Source organism: Neolamprologus multifasciatus, chromosome 12 (assembly GCF_963576455.1).
Source record: "Neolamprologus multifasciatus chromosome 12, fNeoMul1.2, whole genome shotgun sequence".
Taxonomy (NCBI): Eukaryota; Metazoa; Chordata; class Actinopteri; order Cichliformes; family Cichlidae; genus Neolamprologus; species Neolamprologus multifasciatus.
The window spans coordinates 17,957,180-17,983,014 of NC_140450.1; the positions used below are offsets into that span (position 1 = coordinate 17,957,180).

Below are 25,835 nucleotides of genomic sequence, written 5' to 3' on the forward strand. Positions count from 1 at the left end.
CTTAAAATGATGACAGAGGTCAGTAATTTGCACCAGAGGTACACTTCAACTGTGAGAGACAGAATGTGAAAAAAAAATCCATGAATTCACATGGTAGGATTTGTAAAGAATTTATTCGTAAATCAGGGTGGAAAATAAGTATTTGGTCACCTCAAACAAGGAAAATCCCTGGCTCTCACAGACCTGTAACGTCTTCTGTAAGAAGCTTTTCTGTCCCCCACTCGTTACCTGTATGAATGGCACCTGTTTGACCTCATCATCTGTATAAAAGACACCTGTCCACAGCCTCAACCAGTCAGACTCCAAACTCCGCCATGGCCAAGACCAAAGAGCTTTCGAAGGACACCAGGAAAAGAATTGTAGACCTGCACCAGACTGGGAAGAGTGAATCTACAATAGGCAAGCAGCTTGGTGTGAAAAAATCAACTGTGGAAGCAATCATCAGAAAATGGAAGACATACAAGACCACTGATAATCTCCCTCGATCTGGGGCTCCACGCAAGAGCTCATCCCGTGGGGTCAAAATGATCATGAGAACGGTGAGCAAAGATCCCAGAACCACACGGGGGGACCTGGTGAATGACCTGCAGAGAGCTGGGACCAAAGTAACAAAGGTCACCATCAGTAACGCACTACAACGGCAGGGAATCAAATCCCGCAGTGCCAGACGTGTTCCGCTGCTGAAGCCAGTGCATGTCCAGGCCCGTCTGAAGTTTGCCAGAGAGTACATGGATGATACAGCAGAGGATTGGGAGAATGTCATGTGGTCAGATGAAACCAAAGTAGAACTTTTTGGTATAAACTCAACTCGTCGTGTTTGGAGGAAGAAGAATACTGAGTTGCATCCCAAGAACACCATACCTACTGTGAAGCATGGGGGTGGAAACATCATGCTATGGGGCTGTTTTTCTGCCAAGGGGACAGGGCGACTGATCCGTGTTAAGGACAGAATAAATGGGGCCAAGTATTGTGAGATTTTGAGCCAAAACCTCCTTCCATCAGTGAGAACTTTGAAGATGAAACGAGGCTGGGTCTTCCAACATGACAATGATCCAAAACACACCGCCCGGGCAACAAAGGAGTGGCTCCGTAAGAAGCATTTGAAAGTCCTGGAGTGGCCTAGCCAGTCTCCAGACCTCAACCCCATAGAAAATCTGTGGCGGGAGTTGAAAGTCCGTGTTGCTCGGCGACAGCCCCAAAACATCTCTGCTCTTGAGAAGATCTGCATGGAGGAATGGGCCAAAATACCAGCTACTGTGTGTGCAAACCTGGTAAAGACCTATAGTAAACGTTTGACCTCTGTTATTGCCAACAAAGGTTATGTTACAAAGTATTGAGTTGTATTTTTGTTATTAACCAAATACTTATTTTCCACCCTGATTTACGAATAAATTCTTTACAAATCCTACCATGTGAATTCATGGATTTTTTTTTTTTTTTTTTTTCACATTCTGTCTCTCACAGTTGAAGTGTACCTCTGGTGCAAATTACTGACCTCTGTCATCATTTTAAGTGGGGGAACTTGCACAATCGGTGGCTGACTAAATACTTTTTTGCCCCACTGTATGTAAAAAGGTCAAGACAAGATTAAACAAGATTAAATATGTTTATACACTCAAACTGTTGCCTTTCAGAAAACACTATATAAAGATGTATAAACCAATGCATGTTTTTAAATGCAATTTGTATCATTTATGTGTTTTCAATGATTCAAGGACTTGATTAAGCTGCACAAGAACCATAATTTTAGCTGAGTGTGAATTAAATGATTGCATGAAAAAGAAGAAATGGCTTGTTTCTCAGAGTGGACAGATCAAGTGTCATAAAGTTATATTTATAAACTCTATTCACAGAAACCAAAGTGTCTGAATCGTCTTTGCTGAATTAGGCCATCAGATATTGTACTTCCCCAACTCACAACTGCAGTTATGAAACTGCAGTTGTGAGTTGGTTAAAATAGTTTCATGTAAGAAAAACAGAAGACCTAATAGAGAGCCGAATACCAGGAAAACAAACTAATGCAACAAGCAGACAAACAGATTTGATAATATACATGTGAAAGATTTTTCTCTAAGGGTTGTGCTCATTGCTTAAAATCTCTTAAGGAACAATCAGGCTTTCATTAAAGCCATTGTTTCCTAATTCAAGAGATGATGCAGAACCTCAGTGTGTCTCTTTATCTGGGAGAGCACATGGACATTTAGAAAAACAGTGTAGATGGAGCACACATCTGTCTTCTCCTTCGTATCAAGTATTTATATTTATATTTATAGGTCTGGATTTTATATATCTGCCATATCTGCATGTCCTGAAAGATTATTCCTAATCATTATATCATACTGATATTGCTGTTGCAGCTGCACACTGATATGGTGTTTAGCACTGTTACCTGACAACAAGGAGGTCCGGGGTTCAAACCCACCACTTGCGTGGTGTTTGCATTTTCTCTCGGTATGAACCATCTTTGTGCAACAGTCTAAACATCGTTTTTTTGATTGATAAACTTACTTTAGTGGGTTTAGGTCAACTCTAAATTGCAAAGGGGTGTCAATGTGAGTGAACAGCTGACTCTCTTTGTTAGCCCTGTGACAGACTGGCAAGCGGTCCAGGGTGTACCCTCCCTCTACCCCAGCCACCTAAAAGCAGCTATAAACTCCAGTGCCTGTTGTTTTACAGGGAGATATTTTTGAGCCAGGAGGAGTGTCCTTCATATTGTACTGCTGCAATGCCAGCAGTACAATATGATCCCTTCATCGCCCACTTCTGAAAGATTCCAAGAAAACGGGCAACATCTCAGTGTTGACAATAAACTTATATTTATTATCATACGTTCATACAGCATTGGCCAAAGACAAAGAATACATATTCATACAGTTTTGTTGTTTTTATTCAAAGTTGCCTTAATGTATATCCATATTTTTAATTCATGTATAAAAGCTTTTATACATTATGTATATATGCAGTATGTTTCCCATTATTATAGTTTTCACATGACAAAAGAAAGAAATTGTATTCAGATGAGGTTATAAATGTCTCCTTATTTCACATCAACGTCGCAATCTTTGTTTAATTCAAACGTCTTAACGTGTACATGTTTTGGAAGACAAATACATTTAGAAAAGTGCAGTCAGCATTGCTGTGATAGCTTCTAAGCAAGTGATGTGCTGGTAAAAAAAGAAAAAAGCTTTTCACTGATGAAAAGTTTAATCACTCAGTTCGGAGGATTTCTGTGCCAGTGTGTAGCTTATTATTTCAAAGTGTGAGTGAGACTGCTTTAGCTAGAAACGGCTCTATAGAAGACACAGCTGCATCGTTTTTTGACTTTTAGAGGTTTTTACTCCATAATTGCCATGTTTTCAAAATGCAGTTAATTTTTTTTTTAAGTGCAGTAAATAGTAAATATGAAATAGCTTAAGCACTTACAGCTTAATGATGGAATCGATAAACTTTAAATTGAACCTTTAGCTATGAAGCTGCTTGTTATACCTCCTCAGATTAGTGATCACAGCTGGCTGATCGACTGGGAGCCCGTTTCCCGGGTTTTCTTCTCTGTACTCTCAGCATTTTCTGTTTCAGGCAGATGAAGAGCCTTCCTGCAGATGCTCTTAAAGACGGGGCTGGAGAAGTAGTAGACCACAGGATCCAACACGCTGTTGAGGTAGGTCAGGCTAATGGTGATGTAAAATACAATGGTAAGGTTTTCCATTTCAGAACACATGTTAGAGGAACCGGCTAATTTATAGGACTTGATCCAGATCATCAGCTGTGTGAAGTTGCTTGGGAGGAAGCAAATGATGAAGAGCACTACCACGACTATGATGAAGTACAAGGCCTTCTTGATCTTGGCATGCTGGGCCAGCTGCCTCCCTTTCAGGTAGCGAACGATGCAGAATGTGCAGTAGAGGATGACCAGCAGAGGCATGTAGAAGGAAAAGAGAAATGCAAACTTATGCCAAGAAAGATTACCCTTGGTCTTGGTGTCAATCATGAAGCTCTCACAGTACGTTGTGTTGACGTGTGACAAAGTGAAGACATGAACAGTCATTGAAGCGGTGACCAACCACAGCCCGAGTGCTCCGATTATGGCTTTAGAGACGCTCAGAGAGTTGATGGGATGGTGGGGATGCACCACACGCATGTACCTGTCCACAGCGATGGCCATCAGGAAGAAGGTGCTTCCGCTGCGATTCAGGGCCAGCATGAAGAGGCAAATGTTACAGAGGGCGTTTCCAAACTTCCATTTGATCCCGGCGAAGTAGTAGCTGGCACGGAGAGGTAAAACAATATTGAGCAGAAAATCAGCCATTGCCAGGTTAAAGAGCAACACTGTGCTGCTTTTCCAGGGCCTCAGGTGGAAGCAGAAGATCCACAGAGCCAAACCATTACCAAGAACTCCCAGGACAAACTCTGTCATCAGCAGAGGAGGGAGGACATTGATCAGCAGAGTGCCATTGAAGCTGCAACGCATCGTGAGCTACGTGCCTCTTTGATGCCTTCACAAAAAGAAATGACGCCTTTGGAGCTGCCCGTACTCTTTAAAGGGAAATGCAAATGCAAAAAAAGTGTGATTATGTGGTCCACCCTTTACCCGGAAGCCTGAGGCTTCTGCTTTTTTTTTTTTTTTTAGGTGTTAACAAGCAATTAGTTGTCTGTATTGGTGGTATTAAATTTCTGTAGAAATAAAGAAATAAAAATAAAGGTGATAACAAAAAAAATCACTATTACACAAATGATCACATCTCTGCATGCAGAAATATTTTTAGCTGTTTATCCTTGGAGTTTTATAAACCTTATGTTGTCACACTGCATTGCTGCACAGTTAAAACCGTCCTACTCAATCAAATCTCTGAGCACATAAGCAGGAACTCATACCTGTGATGAAGCACTCCTCACATCTTTACCTCAGTCCACACAGGGCCCTTCATGGAGAACTGAAGAATCTCTCTTTCATAGATAACTATTTCACACTCCACTAAGAAGCTTTTCTCATGAATCACAAAGACTAGATAATGATCTGTGTTGGTTTTTATTGTGCACTCTCTATGTACAGGAAGTTTAGCGTTTATTTTATTATCTTGGAATAATACCTAATAATATAATAATAAGCAAGTTCTTATTCTGGGACAATCACCCACTGCTGTGCAGCTAGCGTGAGAACGTTCAGCAATTTTAAAAAGCCACATTGTACCGCATTGGTTTTATTTACCACGTGCCAAAAAAAAATTGTACACAAAGGCTTCACTTTGTTGCATGCATTGTGGAGAAGTGTTTAACCTGCATCTGCTGCAACACCTTTTTCATGAAGCTACCTAACACCAGGTAGTACGTGACCAAATAAGATTAGACCAGGAAAAAAAAGGCGATCTGCAAAGTCAAATATGAGAAAAACTGTCTGCATCCAGCTGCGACGCATTAAACTGACCACTAACAGCGTCCACCTGTACACGCAGAAAGATACTTGTTTTTAATTGGCTGATGGCTTCCTATCATCCATTCTCTGATGCTTTGTTGTAAATGAATTCAGTACTTACGTACATATTGTATAATAATATTTAAGTCCTTAATGAAACAGAATCTGAGAAATGTCCGAAAGGTTTCAGATCTTTTTATTTTCACAGAGGTTCAGTACTGGAATGAGCCACGGTGGCGTAGTGAAGTACTGAAGCCCACGTTTATTGATTCATGAAGCGAAACTATATAAATATCAACTGAGGGGACAACGTGTCAGATGATGTTCTGCACATCCTGCACGGAGTTGGGGGTTTTGTGTTTTTTTCAAATAGCGGAGGTGTACCTGTCTCTTCCTCACTATGAATACTTAAACAAATTGTGTCATTTAGCACCTTTCAGATAAAACTTTACTGCTGGACACGTTTTGCATAATGAAGCTGCATCACTGAGGAGGGTAACAGTGCAAAAGGTCACAGAGTCAAGCACTTTATTTCATATATAGGTTTTGGGCCGTGTCTCATGTCTTTTATAGTTTGCTCCGAAAACTGGAAAATGGGTCAGTGACTGGCTGAGACATGCCCACACATAGACGGAAATACAGTTCATAAGGCAAAAATAGAGTTTGTTGGTTTGACCATTTTTATTCTTCAATAAAAAGAACTCTCTTAGGTAAGCTTTCTCGTCATTTCTTGAAATAGTCTTCAGGAATAGTTCTCCGGGCTCCGAGAAGTGGAAATACAAATATGGGAGAAACTGAGCTGTAACAACTTCCACCTGTACACACAGAGAAAAAATGGCTTTTGTCTTCCTATCATTCATTTTCTGATGCTTTTTTGGCAGTGAATTATGAGCCATTTGTTTCTTTGTGTGTTTCTTTTTTACTCGCTACATGATTACACACCTCTCTACATTTAATCATTAGTTATTATTAATCTCTTGCTCTCTTCCACAGTGTGTCTTTATCCTGTCTTCCTCCCCTCGTCCCAACCAGTCGCAGCAGATGGCCAAGAGACAGCAGGTGATTTAACAATATCTTATTAGTTAGGCTTAGGCTTGGAAATGTGGCAAGGACAAAAGCAATGAAACGAACTGGCAGTGAATGAACGTCAGGGTGAGGCTTAAATCACTTTGGCTTGATTGCCTGCAATCGGCTCCAGGTGTGCAGGAACTGGAGGAGGTTGTCCTCCCCAGGGGCGGATCCCAGGTAGGCTCAGGAGCCTGATGGAAATTTCAGCCAACCACCGCGGACCATGACAATTGGGACCTGATAAATGTAAAAACAAAGAATTACCTGATTTGATTTTTTTTTTTTTTTAAATAACAGTGGCAGTATAATGTCCTCGTAAGTAGATGTCAGGCCCTTGTAGAGCAAAATTGGTATTTTGGTCTAGACAACCCAAAATGTATTGTCCACATGTGGACGCCAATGTCGTAGGAGATTACGTTGAATTGAACTGGAGAGACCAATGCACGACTGATAGTGTTCCAGTGTGTTTTTCTATCCAGATATGCTTTTACTGCATTGGCAGTATGTTTTTTAGATCAATCAGATTTTTACCCAGATGGTATATCATGGTGGAATAAAGTCTGACGGTTCTTTATTGAGTTCATAATTCCAGTTTTGACTGATAACAACACCACTGGCTGAAATAGCAGAAGTCAGCACGTCTCTCTGTCACGTATGAATACTTAAACAAATCATGTTATTTTGGACCTTTACTGTCGGACACGTTTTACATAATTTAGCTGCATCGCTAAGTAGGCTAACATTTTTACATTGGAGTGAAGCATTTAATTTTAGCTGCTTTCATGTGTAGTGGTCCTTTGATAATCACCCCGTTGGCGTAAAAATACTATTTTATGCCCATCAAACTGTGATATCTTTGGGATTTTTTTGTAGATACAAAGAAATGGGGAAAAATTGCGAGTGTTTGGTTTGTAGGCTGCTAGTGACCAAGGGCCCAAAGATATCGTTTAAGGTTACGTCCACACTAGAACGGATAGATTTGAAAACGGCATTTTCGTCCACAAAAGCGTTTTCAGTCATTTTCACAGAGTTGAGCGTCCACGTTGAAACGGCCGCAAACGCCTACTTTCCAGTCCTGCGAATGCGTGAAAAGCAAGAAGATTCGACCTTGTGTGTGCGCGACCTAATTGGTCACGTGACTGCATCACATGACTGGCATACGTCATCGTTTTAGAAAGTCTCTGTTTTCGCTGTGCACACGCGAACCCTGCGTTTTCCATGAGCGAAAACGCAGTCTAAGTAAGGATTACTTCTAAGTTGCAGTGAATTGATAGAAGAAAATAAATTGTAGAAAACTAAACAGAAGAAAGTAGAGAAATAAAAACGTAACATAAACCAGTGACACACCCCAGGGCCCGATCAACCCTGGCAGGGCCTCCTTGGATGAGGGTGTCTAGTGATAATGGCCGAAACACCCGATGAATCCAAGGTCCACTACTGACGATGTGTCCCAAATCTTAATATGATAATCTAGATCAGATCTCTAATCCCGAAACCTAACCAAGGGAGGTTAAAAAAAATGCAGATTAGCTTGGGATAAAAGACCGAAACACCCTGTGAAGTTGAGGCACGCAACGATGTGTCCCGCTGGGCTGCATAACAGCCATCCCTCAAGACTTTCTCCATTTGAAGCAATACATTATCAGGGATTGTAACATCTAGTCTGGGGTGGTGTTGAACTCCAGGCCTCGAGGACAGGTGTCCTGTTCGGTTTTAAATATCACCCTGGGTCAACACACCTGAACCAAATGGTTAGTTCAGCTACGTTGGATCAAGGACAAATATAAAACCTGCAGGACACTGGCCCTCGAGGTTTGGAGTTCGACACCTGTGATCTAGTGCTTTTACTGAATGAATGCTGACAATAAACTAATTATTTTTAAATAACAGGGAGGTCTGTCTCATTGGAAACAAAATAAAAAGAAATAAGGGGTGCATCAGGATTTTGTTCACTGTTCTGTATGAATGACTGACGTTTACTAATGTGAGATTATTATATTATCTTATGCCACGTTAGACCCCTAATTAAAGATTGTGAAATTATTATGTAGTTTTAGTTTGCATTATTCTCCTGACTTAGAAGAGGTGATAACTATTAGATTTATGAAACTGATTTGTATTACATTAGACTGCTGATTTATTGTGAATGAATGATATTGTTTTATGATGCATTATACTGCTGAGTTATAAGAAATACTGTGTGCAGAGAGTCAGGGCCTTGCTTTTCTGATAGTAGAGAGGACAGAGCACATTCCACAGGAGCTTCACCCCCACCTTGGTTGGAAGCAGAAAAACAGGGAGCCAAGGCCATAACTCAGGCTCACTGAGAGTTAGAAAGTATGTGGATGTTTAGGTTTTATGACTTTGGAGGGGGGCCGAAGCTATAAGAATGTGAGAAACGCTCAGACACTTCGAGATCAGGCGGACACCCTCCCGCGCTCATCTCCCCTCCGGATGGTTTATGCTCAAAAGTGTTGTATGGAATAATGAGAATTGTATGGAATAAAATGATTGTTGATTGAGCATTTATACACAGTGTTGTCCTTCCTTCAGCCCAAAGATCAAAGAACTGAGAATTTAACACTCAGAACTTCATGAGTGTTCCGTAAGAAGTGTATTTGTTGTAGCATTACTATGGAAACAAAGTACTTTTGTTCATATTTGGTTATGTTGTGAACACGGCGGTGATGTAATGTACACATTTACTCCTTAGTCATGTCCTGTCTTACAGTCCGGGTGATCTGTTTCTAGCGCTGTTGGAAAGGGGTTGTGGGTGGTGGTGTGAGCAGACTAGTGTGATAAATTAACCCTGGGGAGATAAGATTTACACACTTTAACTATTAATAATTATGTGTATTTAATCCAAGAAAAATATTTCAAAGGTTTTATACATTTCATTTAGAAAATACTGAAAAGAAATGAGAAATAAAAGTAAGAAGTAACTGTAGTTTACTGGCTGCATCCTTTGTAGTTTTGTAAGATATGTTAATGAAATTAAAATTAATTACACATTAGAGCTCAGGAGAATAAAATACATATGATCTTATGATATTATCACATAATGAAACTAATATCTCATTAAGGTAAAACCTGAACAAAAGTAGCTCAAATTCAAACAGAATATGAAAGTTTAAAAACAACAACAACAACAACAAAGAGCTAGTTGTAAAAATGTAACAATCAAATTAATTAAAGAAATTAATTTGAAAAAATTCAAAACTTAATTTTTTTTTTAAATAAAAGATAAAGTGAGTATAATGAAACACAGTCCTTTTTTTCTGTATTGCAGTGTTTTATTTATTTTTTGCCATTAACAGTCTGACCTTGCATCATTTTTAATGTGAATCTGGTTGTAGAGAATTACCAGGTTGCTTCATAGGGGTTATTTGACAGTGAGGCAAAAAGCCGCCTTGTTTCAGCCCATCCATAATCAGCAGCAGTGGACAATTATGACGCTAACGCTGGCACTATGTTTAACTCTGCTGCCATCTAGTGGATAATATCTGAAAATGCATACAGCACACAGGTCAGAAGTTGAAACATACTCATTATGGGCATGAATGTCATGATAATTTTGGACTTTTAATGAATAATTGTAGAGGATCTTTGATTACTTAAAAAAAACAAGACAAGGTTCCACAAGTTTGAATTTATTTTTGGAATTTCTACGATCTACACACGGTCAAAGGCTTTAATCAGTCATGCTAAAGGCTCTGCAATGTAGTTCAACTTGACCTAGACCAAGGCCTATTATATTCTCATTAGTGATCATGACTGACCACAACTGGTCAACACAACTCTTTGCAGCATAAAAAGTGTTTGTTTGACAGCATTCATTGGAGTGACCAATACTCCAATGAGCAATTGGGAAGTCAAAGGAACTCACTGAAGATCTAAGAATAAGAATTGTGGATTTACATAAGTTCAGAAGGTCTCTTGGAGCTGTTTTTAAACAACTGCCGATCATCAGTTCAAGCAGTTGTACACAGGTACAAGTTTTTCAGATGTGTCACCACTTAGCTGAGGTCTGGAAAAAGTGTCACCCTCAGATAAGAGGACTTTGGTTGGGATGTTTAGAAACAATACAGGAACCACCGAAGGTCAAACCTGCCATCCATCCATCCATTCGCTTCCACTTATCCTTTTCAGGGACGCGGGGGTGGGGGGGCGCTGGAGCCTATCCCATAGGGCGAGAGGCAGGGTACAACCTGGACAGGTCGCCAGTCTGTCGCAGGGCCAACACACAGGGACAGACAACCATTCGCACTCACATTCACTCGCACATTCATGCGAGTGTGTCCTCGAACCAACATAGCTGATTTAAATGGCTAAATTAGCTCCTCAACATGTCCTGAAGTTCTCCAGAGGCCTGGTAACGAACTAATCATGTGATTCAGGTGTGTTGACCCAAGGTGACATCTAAAACCTGCAGGGACACCGGCCCTCGTGGACTGAGATTGCCCACCCCTGTTTTAGAGACTACGTCATCTGAAGAGTGTTTCTTTGATGCACAAGAAATGTTGTGTGAGGAATTACTAATAAGAATTTTATTAATGATTACTATCTTTTCTGTTGTATATAATGTGCTCTATAGAGGCATGCACAGTTACCATCAGTTATCCCATCTTTCCTCCACAGACCTTCACCAGAGTTCATCTAATTATTCACACATAACTCATTGGTCATAATGTCAGTGCATTACTCCGAATTCTTTAATACAGATGTCACGCGGTAATTATCCATGGATGACAGTTCAGATATCGTCAGTGTGTGCAGAGTTTACACCAGGGAGAAAAAATGTGAAAGAGCCAGTATGGCTTGCGGGGCCTTTTGTCTCCCATCTCCTGTTGTCCCATCAGCCTGTGTTTCTTTTACTGCATAGCTGGGAATAAGACATCATGTGTGCTACTCCACCCAGCAGCGTGAACATGAAATTCCAGTCTAACAACATTGAGCAGCACTGAGATCTGAGCAGATCCTAAAAATATAAATAAGAAACGGACACTGAAGGGTCAGTCTGTTGTCACAGAGATTATCTTGGTGGTGGTCGACTGAGGAGAAACTGAACATCCAACAGATCAAGAAACAGCACTGACGACTTAAACTGGGACTTAGAGTGCTCAGCACAATTCAGCGTAAACAAAACATACAACATCAGAAGGCTTTTGCATGTCTAACTGATTCAGATTTTTTGTGTGTCTTGATTGTCTGAACTGATCTGTTGCTGAACATTTTGTCTGAAGCTGTGAAATGATAAAAGATTGAAGACATCATGATGACTGAGACAAACAGAAATCAGGTTTTTCCTCATACCTGTCTGCCAGCCACAGGGAGTTAAGTCAGGAGAGGCATGTGACACAACACCGCTTATCCTTTTCAGAGGATGTGACACAACACGCTCAGGAGTGGGCAACATTAGAAACTGGGACTGTTGCTTTTACCGATTAAGCCATAAGGGAGTAAGTATTAGGGAGGTTTGACATGTTGTGCATTCAGGGATGCTCTTCTCTGACTTTGGTTGTAACAAGCGATTATTTGAGATACTTTTTCTTCCCAAGAGCTCAAAGCAGTCTGGCCTCTGGTATCGACAAGACATTTTTACCCTGAAAACTTCTGCTCATTAGATATTTTCTCTGTGTAAGCCCTAGAGATGGCAGTGTGGAAAAATCACAGTACTCAGACAAACCTGTGTGGCACCAACAATCACGCCACATTTAAGGTGACTTAAATCTTTTTCCTTCCCCATTCTGATGCTCATGTGAACTTCAGCAGACCATGACTACATGCCTGAATGCACCGAGTTGTTGTCATGTGATTGTCTGATTAAATATTTGACTTACACGGGTGTACCTTAGAAAGTGGGTGGTTCACACCTGCTTATATAAGCCCAATATTTTTGTTTTATTTATTTTGATTTGTGGAATAATTTATTCCGCAAATGCGAATGTGCATCTACAAAAACACATCTTAATCTGACTGTAATTTCCTGTTTTATGTCCTCCCAGCTGGATTACTTAAAACAAATCAGACGCATTCTCGGGATTTAAAGATAATTTAGAAATAATCCTCATGGGCTTGGATGTCATTGAAGTGGCGTCACCACACCGAGGCTGACAGTGGCGTGTCTAGAAAAGTTTTGTTGGGGGGGGCCAGGTAGGGGCACAGATTTGGAGAAGGATGGCAGATGTAATTGGCAGATAATGTTAAAAAAGATTCTACCAACCGTTAACCATAATTCAATAACCCTATAAACCTAATAACAGAATGTGCTTTTAACTCTTATTAGAATGAGATTTTAACCACTACGGTGCAAAGTTTTTAGATACTGTGTTGATAAAGTACAAGAGAGAGAATCAGTGCTTTGTCAGTGTTTATTCAGTATTCAAGGACAGCAATATTTGCATAGTATTTTACTGACATATAGTGCACATATGTTTTGGGCAAAAACATTTTTGAATATTAAAATACGAACATTTTTAACATACAATTGACAAATTAGCCAATGCAAAACTTTATCTGCCTATTAATAAAAGAAGATAATGATCTCACAAACTGGTGTTTGATTTTGAAACAGGAAAAAAGTGGGGAAACAAATGAAAAGACTAACATTTGAATGAAACCTGAAAGCAAGTAAATACTTTCTATACCTTCTTTTGATAATTTTTTCAGTATAAATTGCGCAAAAATAAACAAGATTTTGTTTTACTTTCCAATTATGTGCCACATTACATATATTTGCTTAGTTAATTATTTATCCCCAAATATTAGGATTCGTCACCTATGGATCGGTTGAACTATTGACAATATAAACATCCCTTCCTTGCATTTTCCTTTTTCATTCTCACACATACCTTCATTTGTAGAACACAATGACAATGATGACTGCTGACAGTCCACCTTTCCCTGACATTGCTCTCTGCTTCTGGTTATATTTTAGCCTTCTTCGGGAAGAAATTCTCAATATTTTGAGATCTTTTCATTCTTCTTATTCTTCTGGTTGGCCCTAAAGTAATAAAGCAAAAACTTGTGTCACAAACAACAACTTTCCTGATGTATGACCTTGACTAGAAGTCAGGGATGTCAAATTCTGGCCCTGATGGACCCCTATCCTGCACGTTTTAGATGTCACCTATACACCAACATAGCCAATTCAAATAAAATAATCCCCAAACACCTAGTGTGCACAAGTCTGTAAATGATTCTTTAAATCAGCTGTGTTGAAGTATGGAAACATCTGAAACCAGGAGGACAGGAGCCTTAAGAACTAGAACTGTACATCCCTGCATTGAACATGGCACAGCCATTCATGGGGTGATTTACACTCTATTCATAACATGGAGCTGGCAGATAGGATAAGTAATGAGAGAAATTAGCTAGACCGCACAGTGTAGTGTAAATGCTGCCTTATGGTAAACTTTGGTAATATTGATGTATAAAGAACAACACTGACTGATGATGAAATACAGTCAGCTGGCATGGTGACACTGCCGGTATTAACCTGCAACCAAATCTGCAGCTCCATACAGCAATGTTACGACTTGGATTATATCTTATAACTTATAACTCTTGTGCTAGCTCCCCCAGTAGCCTACTGTCTGAAATATTCGACGGTTGCAATAATTCTTTAAGTGTTATTCTTTCCTTGGTATTCAAATTTCACCGAAGTTTACTAAACTCAACAAACGTAATATTGCTTACCGGGACATTTATTCTCTCCTCATTTTCTTTCACCGAAATTTTTTTCTGCAGTGCCTCTTTCGTGCTTGGCTCCTTTGCTAACGTGATGCTCATAGTGCAGAAGCCGATGCTGCATTCACTTACACTCGGATATCTGGGCTTCACTATGAGAACATAATCGTACATCTGATATTTGATTGAATTTTATTATTTTAGCTTCGGGGTGGCACCTGGGGTGGCCAGTCTGGTTGGAGGGGGGGGGGGGGGGGGGGGTTTGCCAGGCCACCCCGCTGGACACGCCATTGGAGGCTGAGAGCGAGAGGCAGACTCTTTAAAAAAGCTAGAGCCAAAAAACATACTTGGCATTCTTAAGGGAAGAGTCGACGTGAAACCTGCGCCGTAATCATTACAGCTGGGAAAAAAAGAAAAGAAAACGACCTTCATGTGGGAGGATGACTTTAGCGGAGGAGGACGCGCAGATGATTTCTTCCACCTTAGGGGGAGGATCCGTCCACGTAACGCGAGGCAAACTCACCGCATTTGCTCGCATTAGCGTTTCCTCCTTCAGCCGTGATGCATCAGAGTAATGAAGCGGCAGTCTGGAGATGACCGTGGCACCCCCGCTCACAGCCCGCAGTCTACATAGAAGAAGAGACCGCTGCTGAACTTCGCTTTCATTCGGACGTTTTTGGTGATTTTTTTTGCGTAAAGAAGGGGAGTGACTGTTTCTTAATAAAGCCATCATCGTAAAAAATTAAAGAAGTGAAATCTAGAGGATGAGCAGCTTAGGTCATGTACCCACACGGGTGAAATCCAAGCGGACTGAGGTCAGGCTCGGCGCGGAGAGGGATCATTTTGACAAGCAGCAGGTAAATATGCAGGAAACGACGGGTTAATGCCCGCTGTGGGATGGACGGTCAACCTGGGTTTTATTCAGGCCTTCGGTGGCTTCAGAGGATGAGTGAATATCTACTGGATAGGCCACAATCCCTCTCCCCAAATTAAATGTTTAATGAGTGAATTAACTGCCCAGAAGGCGTCGCAGCTTTACCAGTGGCTACTGAAAGGTCCCACGAGGGATTCCCCCTCTCTGTGTGTGTGTGTGTGTGTGTGTGTGTGTGTGACTGTATGGCCTATACTGGAACATTAAGCTGACCATAAGTACAAACTCTTTGGCATAGCGTTGTAGATTTGGACTATTTAAACACAATGCTGAAAGTGCTTTGCCATTGCGCACTAAAGTCAGTCCATTGGTATCCCGGTATCATGCTCATCTAGTCCTTCCGGTTTGGCCACCTTTTCCCCTAGTATAGGCATCTCTCTCCCCGTTTTTTTTTTTTTTTCTAAACCACCTCGACGTTTCGTTTCTTTGTTGGTTGTTGTGTTTTGTTTTTTGAAAACATGAAAAATAGACCCTTAACTTTGACAAACTATCCTTCAACATCACCTCAGTTTCTTTTGAATGTGTGCCGTGAAGAAATGAAGGCTGCCCTCATTCCTCACACAACAGGTGCTTTGTGGTTTCTGCGCCTTACTCCACTGCACTGTTCCATACATGGCGAAGAGCTAACCCGGGCACTGGTGTATTCATGTTGTGCATTCGTGTTATTGGCTAAAGCCCCGGAGACACTAGGGCTACATTTTCAGGTTGAGAACACAGATATATAAGATCCGAAGCGAGTTGAGTAACTAAGCAAACAGCTGTCCGGCCGGTCAGGCTTACAGCCCTATTTTATAGTGATGGGTCGTTCGCGAACGAAATGGCTCTTAGACCCGCTTCTTTGAAGTGAACGACGCGAGCCGGCTCTTTGAAGTGAACGACGCGAGCCGGCTCTTTGAAGTGAACGACGCGAGCCGGCTCTTTGAAGTGAACGACGCGAGCCGGCTCTTTGAAGTGAACGACGCGAGCCGGCTCTTTGAAGTGAACGACGCGAGCCGGCTCTTTGAAGTGAACGACGCGAGCCGGCTCTTTGAAGTGAACGACGCGAGCCGGCTCTTTGAAGTGAAGTGTCACATTAGAAAGGTATAGTAATCATCCACTATTTTCAGTTGCAGATGATAAAGGATTCAGAAATCATGCAGGCCCATATGACAGAGAATGTGCATCTTCTTTTTGTTTTAATATTTTAATTTATATTTAATTGTGTTGTGGTTTGCAGTGTTTTGTGTTGTTTCACTTTAAATTTGTAAAAGGAAAAAGCTGAAAATTTAAATAGTTAAAAGTTGAAATGTAAATAGTTGGTTTTTGTATTATATGATTTATTTATTACATTTTATGTGGAGTGAATAAATAAAGTATATTTATGGTGGCCCTTAGAGACAAAGCACGTACAAACTCCTAAGCACGTACAAACTCCTAAGCACGTACAAACTCCAAAACACGTACAAACTCCAAAACACGTACAAAGTCCAAAACACGTACAAAAGACAACAGAAGTGCTCCAGGATGCTAGGGCGCAGTGTTGAGCTTTTGTTACCTCGTGGCTACACAAGCCAGGAAGTATCAACAACCGGATTTGGTGTGTGGTAGTAACAGGTAAATGAACTTTTTTTTTTTAATTACTTGAATAAATATGAGTGCTTGTCTATAAATACACAAACAATACACACATGCTTTCAATTGTGTAATTTAAGTGATCTAGTAGCTCTGTTTTGGAAGTTCAGTAAGCGCTAGAAATGTGTTTTGGAGTTTGTACGTGCTTTTTGGAGTTTGTATATGCTTTAGAGTTTGTACGTGCTTTGTCTCTAGGGGCCATATATAAACATATATAAATAAAACCACTTTTTTTTACATTAGTATTTCCTTTTCTGCATAATTTTATATTATTGTTAATGATTAAATAATTAAAGCAACAAAACAACCTGAAGAGCCAGTTCGGAGCCGAAAGAGCCGGCTCTTTTTAGTGAGCCGAGCCGAAAGAGCCGGGTCTCTAAAAAGAGCCGGATCTCTAAAAAGAGCCGGAAATCCCATCACTACTATTTTATCTGAACTGAGTGGAGCGTTTCCTCCGCTGGGCGTGTGTTTTACTCAGTGTTTTTTTTTTTTTTGTTTTGTTTTGTTTTTGCTTTTGACGCACGTGTAGCGAGGTGGAGCTCAGGTTCTCAGACTACTGTGGCTCAGCAAATGACAAGAAGCAGGTGTGGCTTTGCTTTCAAAACTAGGCATTGTTGTCAGACTTGTAGTTTGTTCCTTTGTGTCAAACGATGCATTGCACGTAAAAAATGGGTTTCAGGGAGCTGCTCAAATTCTCAGCATAATCAGGTCTAGTCAAGGGGTTTGGCACAGTGGATCATAAACTCTTAAAGCAAATACTTCAGTGCGGGGTCCTCAGAAAGAAAAGCTGCTGGATGGTTTCAAAGTGTGGCGGTAGGAGGAGTCATTTCCAGGGTACTTAATATGAACAGAGGAGTGCCACAGGGATCGTGTCTAGGGCCACTGTTATTTATTTAATGTATAAACAGTCTTTGGTGGGATCATGCAGTTCAGGGCTCTTAGAATGAGTTATTACCTCAATAAAAGTACTTAAGATTTTAATTTACACTGTCTCTCTTTTACGCCTCACATTCAGTAACTAGTGAGAAACCTTTTACTTCACCATTAAGTCCATTCTGTTCTTTTTATTGCCTTAACCTTTGTCTTTGCTGGATTATAGTGATGGTGATATTTACATGCATATCTTCACAATGCTTACATATGCTAGTGCACGGAGATTTATTACAACTTTAAAGCTTGTCTCATATCAGAAATGAGGTATAAGCCAATGACTTTTATTGATGACTGACTTTATTGGCGCTGAGGTTTATATATTTTTTATTTTGTTGTTGTTGTTTTTTCACCAGCTGTGTTTTAGTGTAGTTAGTTTGTGTACTTCTTCCTCGGTGTGTGCTCTGCTGATTGTACTGCTGTTTGTCTTGGCTTGGCCACTCTTGTGAGAGAGTTTTACTTTTAAATCTCCAGAGTTATATTTTCCAGGTGAAATAAAGGTTAAACAAATAAATAAAATTCAAGCAGCAGTCGAGCAAATTTCCTGCTGCATTGACAACCGTACCCGGTCAAAATGCAAATGAAGTCCTGGCAGAATGAGGAATCTGGACTCCTGTCTCAAATAGTGTGCTAATTGCATACAATTTTTACAGACTGTTGCTTTAAATGTTGCATAGTGTTGCTAAAATGTGTTCTCTTAATTTAATCTTGTTATATTAAAGAGGCTGCTGCATGTAGTAGGGAGAGCTGAGAGACTGAAGCTACTCTGGTGCTGCTTTTTATTATTTTTTTACTTCCACTCTCTCTCTCTCTTTCCTCCTGTTTCGGCTTTTCATGTTGACCTCGGTACCAAGGTGAACCGTCTCGCACAGCGGCTTGTGTGTTTTTGTGCGCACTGTACTGTTTGCACTCCTGTTGCCTGAGTAAGCACCCATGAGAGGCAGAGGTAAAGGGGGGATGGGAGTAGGAAAGGGCAAATTCAGCTACTCAGTGGGAGTAGAGAGAATGAAAAGGTTTCTGGTTAGCTGTTTAGCAACTTTACTCCACAGGTCACTGCATGTTATTAGAGTTTGGGTTTTTTAGGTCCTTAGTAGTTCCAGCCTTGTTGGTCTGTGCTGAAAATCTATTACAAGAAGTGACTTTGATGCAGAATGTGCACATTCTTTATATTTACATAACAAGCCCTCGTTTGCCTGTGACATCTTTATTTTCACTCATAACAGGCCAGCGATAATCCTGCTGTCATGGTTTGGTGCTGAGATGTTTGAGCCATGGTTTCATTATATTTATGTTCCACAGCTACTAATATTAATAAACGGCATGTGAGTCACGAGCTAACGGCCCAGCTCAGCGAACAGTGTATGTTTTGTTGCTATTTTAATGCAATAAAGATAATTCAGTTAGATATAAAACTGAGTCATGACCCAGTGATCTCCATATCTGCAGCTACTCTTCCCTTGTGTTCACTCTAAGTTCATTCATCTACACTGTCATCATACCTTTTTAATGCATGTACTTCATCCAGTCCTGTTAAAGGTAACTAAATATGAGCCTTATTGGCTTTTTTGTTTTCCTTGTAGCTGTTACTATTCATGTTTGCTCCAGCTTGTAAACTTATTGAAGGACATTGTGGTGATAGATTCATTAAAGTCGACACAGCCTCCCCGTGGAGGTGTACAACTCTGACTCATTCCTATGGTAGGTGTTATCCAGGCCTGCCCCTTTGTCACCAATTTGCTTCATAATTCTTATAGACAGAATTTCTAGGCGCAGCTGTGGGGCTTCAGTCGGGTTTGGTGTTCTCAGTATCTCCTCTGTGCTGTTTGCAGATTATGCGGTTCTGTTGACTTCATTGACCAATGACCTACTGCTTGCACTTGGGTGGTATCCAGTGTGAAATGATGGGGTTAAAGTTGGCACCTGGATGTCTGAGGTCGTGGTTCCTAGCTTTAAATGGGTGCCTTGCCCACTCCAGGTTGGAAATGAGTTTCTTCTCCAGGCGGAGGAGTTTAAGTATCTTGGAGTTGTCTTCATGAGGAAGGAAAGAAGGATGAGGGTGACTGGTGCTGCGCTGGGTCTGTAGTGAAGAGAAAGACGAGCAAAGCTGTTGCTTTATCGGTTCAAGCTTCAACTATGGCCACGAGCTCTGCGTAGTGACTAAAAGAAGGAGAGTGCAGATAGAAGTGGTGGAAATGAGCTTCTTCTAAAGAGTGTGAGGATTTCAGACTCATTTCCTCCACAACGAATGGAGTGCTGCTCCTTACCTCATCCTCCTAAGCTCTCTCCCTGCTTCCTTTAAGGCTTGTCTTCTGATTGGCTGCACCTCTGAAACTGAGGATTTGAAGAGTAGGTGGGTGGGGTTGCTTGCAGGAGGTAGCTCAAAGAGTGGCTTTGGCACCCTTGGAGACCACGTACTGATGCTGCTGTTTGGGTGGGCGATTCCATGACCGATGGTACAGTTATATTTGGTAATAATACCACCATTTATTTCCCACTTTCATGCATTAATAGTGAATTATAAACCAGATCTAAGGGATTATAACTTGGGTGAAAGTCAAATGAACTTTTTTGCTTTTGGTTTTGTGTTTCTTTTGCTCCCTGTACATGGTTTCTGTTAGGACAAAATAAGACGTATGATGTGGACTACTATTAGGTTTATTGCCTTTGTTGATGTGGGAGAAGCAGAAGGAGTCAGTCATAAAACAAGATAACAACAAAAGATGTTAATAAAACACCAAATGAAAAAGGCCATTTGATCTGACAGGATATTTAAAATCACTCAAATCTTTGATTCTCCATTTCTTTGGTTGATATTTGACCCTGGTTTCACTTTTTGGTATGCCAGTCATGTGATTTGTTACCATTAAGTCTACCTGCAGGTAACCTCAGCTAAGAGACGTGAGCTGTGTTCATGTCTGCGCTTGACCTTGTCAGCCAGAGCCTCAGCAGCACTGTTGAATTAAGCTGATAAGAACCAGCAATAAGTGCTCGTGCCTTAGGGCGTTGAGTCCAGTGTGAAACAGTTCTGGTGTCATTTGACTTTGTTAACTTCACGCACTCTCATCTAAACCACAATGTCCAAGCACATGGACACGCTGCTGAAAGCCAGAGACGACCAGGTAAGCTCAGACGTAAGGAGGTCGAAGGCATTAAAGCTGTGTGCTTGGGGTGTGCACTGTGTAGTAATGCTAGCTGGCAGCAGACCGTATGGCAGGCCTCACGGATTAGTCCAGGCTTTTCCTCTCTCTCACTTCTCCTCTGTGCTGGTCAGAGGGTTTAACCACATCTGAACCAGCCTCCAGGAAACGGTGTCGGCATGTTTGGAGCTCTCGGACTGAATGGCTGTGTTAGTAGAAAGTTCGGATTTCATCTGACTTTACCGTGCCATAAGGAAATGGTATCACTGTGTAGCAGCGTTTGGTGTAGGCTGATGTGAGGCTAGATAGCGAGACCTAGTGCTGTGGGTAGAGGCAGAGCTTTACAAACAAGGAGCTCTCTCTCGCAGTTTTTAATGAGAAAATTGCACTAAAATAAAAGTAATTTAAATGCAGGTAGCTGGAGAAGCTGACTAACAAGAGCTGCAGTTGATTAATAGATCAGCAGAAATTACCCGATGCAGTTTTTATTAATGGGCTATCTGATTTTTTTTTTTTGGAGTCCAAACCATCTCTTGTTGGAGTTTTTCAAAGTAAAAATGTGCATTGTGATATTTGATCTCATTAATTTTTTGGATTTGTGCAGACCCAACAAGTAAGCAGGCAAATATTGAAAAATAAATTAAAGTAACTGTTATTTGTTTGTGAACGGTTGCTAGTTTGACCCCTGGGGCCAAACCAGCACCTGTTCCTTGCCTAAGGCATTTAAGAGTGTGTGTATACTGGTGCTAACCTGTTACAGCTTAGAAAGTGCTGCAGTAAAGATTGTGGCTGTAAATCATATAATCTACTTTTATCATTTTTTTAACTGTATAAAGCATGTGCTTGCCCTGTTGGCTGTCCCGCTGTTTTCTGACAGTCAGCCTTTCTGAATGTACTATGAGAGTCTCCCTGCAGCCTCGCTGCTCAGCAGCCATCTGTTGAGGCCTCTGTGCCAGGCTCTGTGTGCCAGAGCGCGGCCCCCATCCAACCCAATCTTCTACCCCAGCTGACGGCCTTCCTCCTCCAACAAGCCCCTCATTGTCGCACAGACAGCCACACTCGCACTGTGAAAACGAGGGACTCGCAGTTAATTTGCGTCAGAAGCTTGTGGGAAGGGAGGGTCTCCTGTTAAGCGCTACACCCCTTCTCTAACTCTGAACCTCAGTCTTCACCCACAGAAACCCCTCTGTGCTCTCCTGTGTGTGACCATGCTTCTTCTGGAGGTTGTGTGCATGGATCAGCGTGGTGGCGACCTTCAGATTAAAGGAGCTTTCATAATGTTTTGTTGGATAAAGCAGAGCTGCCACTGATACGTGATTATGGTTTAAAACATAAACGTTTCTGTGGTGTGGACTTTCCCGGTCAGTGTTTTAGACAACCGGGGTCTTATCAAGGCTTTTATTTTAAGCTTCTACTGTATACTCTGGTCACATGTTTGTGTTTTTAAAAAGCTTTTCTATCAGGAGAGGTAATTTGTGATAAAAGGGAGGGTGTGATTGAACATGCCTGAGCTGCGTGTCCGATTTTTCTCTTGTACAGTGCACTCGTTCTAAAGCCGACCTCCTAAATCATACAAATGTGGTTGGATTCAACAGCTGTGATGTGATGGGGACCAGTGACAATGCTAGAATTTCAAGCTTGATACAAATACTCAGGAAAATACTTCGTACTATTTTCATGGAGACAAAACAATTAAGCAGGTTTTTACAGTTTATTGACAGAGAGAAAAAATAATTATCATAATTGTAAGGTGTGTGTGTGTGTGTGGTATTCAAAAAACAAAGCAGGTTGTCCTGTGTTCGGTGACTGGGCTTAATATTTTAATTCCTGATCAAACAGACTTCATGTTGGTAATTTAGACTGCTGGTTGTTGCAGTTTTAGAAAGTTTATTTAGAGAAATAATTTTTGTTAAATTAACATCTTCTATTATAACATTACAGACAGGACTCATAACACTAACGTGATCTTTTATTAGTTGTAGCTGCTAGCTGGTTCCGTAATGATATCAATAAAGCTGAAGGGTAACGTTACCTTCGGCTGCTTCCTTTTTTCCTCCTGGGTTAGAACAACACATGGATGAACATGCTTGATCTGGCAAAGATTACATCCACTTCCCAAAGCTTAGTTTATGGTACTGAAGTAGTCAGTCTGCAGTGTTGCAGTATTAGACTATTAAGAGCATTTTTCAACCATTGCAAACAGGCAGTTATCCAAAAACCCAACTGCAACTTGCTTGATGTGGATGATGCTGCGTGTTGGTTGAATGCTGACTGGTTGACGAGTGAAAAGTAAGAAAAGTACAGGTAGCTGCTGCAGTGGATATTGTTGCTTTAACGCTCATTTTCACTTCAGCCATGCATCTATTTTCCTCTGGTTATCCATTCATTCAAGGGTTGCAGTGGGGCTGGAGTCAATGGTACACCCTGGACGGGTTGCAAATCTGTTTCAGGACTTACACATACAACCGTCCAGATCTATAGATGGTTAGAATCACCAGTAAACCTAACACAGAGTATGTTTCTAGGCTGTGGGGGAAACAAACTCAACACAGAAAGGCCTCAAACTGGACCTTGAACCCAGGACCTTCCCACCACTGTCCTGAGTTTACACTCTATGTTGTGGTCAGGCTTTTGTTTTTTCATAGGCAAGTTTATCCACTTGTTACATTACCTCATGTCCATATTAAGTTTCTCCAGTCACCATCCAGGAAGTTGCTCCCATCTGTGAGTGCGTAAATTATTCTCTCAGTAATTAAATTAAAAACCTGCATTGAAAAAGGAGAAGAAAAAAAAAAAGAGAGAGAAATGTACAGGAGGAATCGACGGTACTGAACAGGCCAATCAAGTAAACAAGAAATCGTCCAAATTACCTCCCAGATCTTAAATTCCTCACAGCTATTGTGTATTTTTCCAGTTTGCTCCACTTCACTAACCTGCTGCGAGCTTGCATGTTCTGACAGAAACAAGCAGGTCTGGTTGATTGCGAAACGTCAGTGGGACACTAGTCTGGAAATTAATGTTTGTGTCCTCTTCCCCCCCCCCCCCCCCCCCCCCTCCTTATTCTCACTGTTATTCTCACATGCATATCCCAACACTGAGCTGACTCATATCAGGACCACCTCTCAGCCTAAATTTAGGATCACAGTGGTCCAGCGTAATTGTGCTGTCTAGACTCTGCTTTGATCACAATGCAGTCATTATGACTGATTTAAATCTTTCATGTTCCCGAAAGGAAACGCGATGGTCAGCAGTGATTTTTTTTTTTTTTTTTTTTGACACTATAATTTTTATTGATAGTTTTGTCACGGTTTAGACACAGACATGTATTGCATTACAGGAGAAATAACCATGCAAGCACACAGTCAAAACAAACGGAACTAAAGCGAACAAAAGGTGTGGGTGCCAATTCTTTTTTTTTTTTTTTTCTTTCGCCTGTCCCATTTGGTTCTTTAGCCGTCAGAATTGTTGTCTGAAGACCAACAAGGATACCCAATGGATTTATTTTGCCAAATGGATCATCATGGCATTGCCGTATTGGTCCATTTGATCGACCTTTGTTTTTATTATTTATTTTATTTTCAGTTGTTACAGACGGGACAGACATGAGTGAGGGATAGGAAAGGGAGAAAGAAAGAGGAAGGAAAAGAAAAACAGAAGGGGAGAGGGACAGTGAGAAAGGGGGGAAGAAAAAATATCTCCGGGATCACCTGTTGAGAGAGAAAGAATAGAAAACAAGCAAAAAAACAAAACAAAACAATGCAACATACTATACACAACACCATCGCATTAATCTAGCTAAGTGTAAACAGCAGTAAATACTAAATATTGAATGTTGTTGTGCAGCACGCAGGACATACAGCGCACAATGTGCTTTGAAGTAGCAGCCAAGAAAGGTGTGATTTAAGTCTACGAATAGTGAACACCCATGTGCACACCTGTGTGGATCGGCGCGCTTGTATTCAAATGGTTTCCCCATGTAATGGTCTGCTAGAGGATGTAGAGAGCCATAGCCCCGTCCCCCAGGGCATGAAGCAGGCATGGAGGAGATCCAGGCCCCAGACATCCAGAGGCCCCAGAGTGCAAGAGCCCAAGGAGGACCACTGGAGGGGCATCCGTGCCACCTTCATGGGAAGGGCTGAGGATCCCCAGATGAGGGGTCACCCAGTAGCCACCGGGCAGAAGCTAGAGGGGGCTGCACCGGCGTGCCCGCCGGCTCTGCCGGCAGCCAGCTGTGCCAGAGTGAACCGAGCCGCAGGCACAGAGGCCGGAGGCCCGAGGGCCCCCCGCGCCCCGGAAGAGGCCTGACCGAGCAGCAGGCGCCAGGCCCCGCCAAGTAGTCACCGGGAGTGAGCTGGTACATACCTGAGCGCCCAGCCCCGGACACCAAGAACCACCAACGCACCGACCCCTGAGGGCATCAGTCACCGGCAGGGAGTGTGGTGAGGGGAGATAGGCCTCCACACTTTGGAGGGCCTTGGAGTTCCCAGAGAGGTGAAGTCTAAGACCCGACCTGACATATAGACACAGACAAACAGGCACACACAGACACAGACATGCATTCCCACCCTCATGCACACATATACAAACACTCAGCACTCACCCAACGCAGGAATAAACGTAAATGGACATGTACACACAATCACACTCCCCAAACATACTCTATATCCCGGGTCCAGGTATCCTCACCCCCAGAGATGGAAACGGCACCCAGACCCAAGAGATGTTACCCTTCCCTCCGGGGTGGAGGCAAGCAGACCGCCCCAGGCTCCGCAGCAGCAGGGAGGCCAATCGGACAGCCAGCATCTCTTCCCAGCCCCCCCGCCCCGATGGCTAGCAGAGAACAGGGGTGTGTTAAGACCCCATACCTCCCTCCTCCCGCTCAAGTGTAGTGTTGCTGCGTGTTGCTCTAAAGTGTATTTAAAACAAGGGAGAGCATGGTGCTGCTGCCAGAGAGCAGCAGGTGTTAGCACGGCCCCTCCCGAGAACCCTCAATGTCTACATGGATTTAAAATTGAGAGGTGGGTACCGGCGCCAGAGGCAGGTTTGAATACACAGACCG

At 41.8% G+C, this 25,835-nt stretch overlaps 2 protein-coding genes across 3 annotated transcripts in view; one reads left to right on the top strand and one right to left on the bottom strand.

Annotated features, from left to right (window-relative positions):
* Positions 1-1,600: 1,600 nt before the first annotated feature.
* On the bottom strand, positions 1,601-14,422 carry LOC146506758 (hydroxycarboxylic acid receptor 2-like). The gene is made up of 3 exons (XM_085181093.1): positions 14,177-14,422; positions 13,330-13,481; positions 1,601-6,715 (listed from the first exon to the last, which is right to left on the bottom strand). Exon 3 carries the CDS (start codon positions 4,466-4,468, stop codon positions 3,503-3,505), a length of 966 nt encoding a protein of 321 aa, XP_085037219.1. The 5' UTR covers positions 4,469-6,715; positions 13,330-13,481; positions 14,177-14,422; the 3' UTR covers positions 1,601-3,502.
* A 98-nt stretch (positions 14,423-14,520) lies between these two features.
* The window catches only part of hip1rb (huntingtin interacting protein 1 related b), a 28,564-nt gene continuing 17,249 nt past the window's right edge, over positions 14,521-25,835 (top strand). Inside the window, exon 1 of one of the 2 annotated variants that reach the window (XM_085181078.1) lies at positions 14,521-15,024. In XM_085181078.1, coding sequence (XP_085037204.1) covers positions 14,932-15,024 — 93 coding nt within the window. In that variant the 5' untranslated portion in view covers positions 14,521-14,931. Of the gene's footprint in view, positions 15,025-17,168; positions 20,759-25,835 lie in introns of those variants that run through there. The other variant, XM_085181079.1, reaches the window with a different exon arrangement.

Coding starts and splice junctions, on each gene's coding strand:
- LOC146506758 (XM_085181093.1), bottom strand. CDS start 4,468: ATGCGTTGCAGCTTCAATGGCACTCTGCTGATCAATGTCCTCCCTCCT.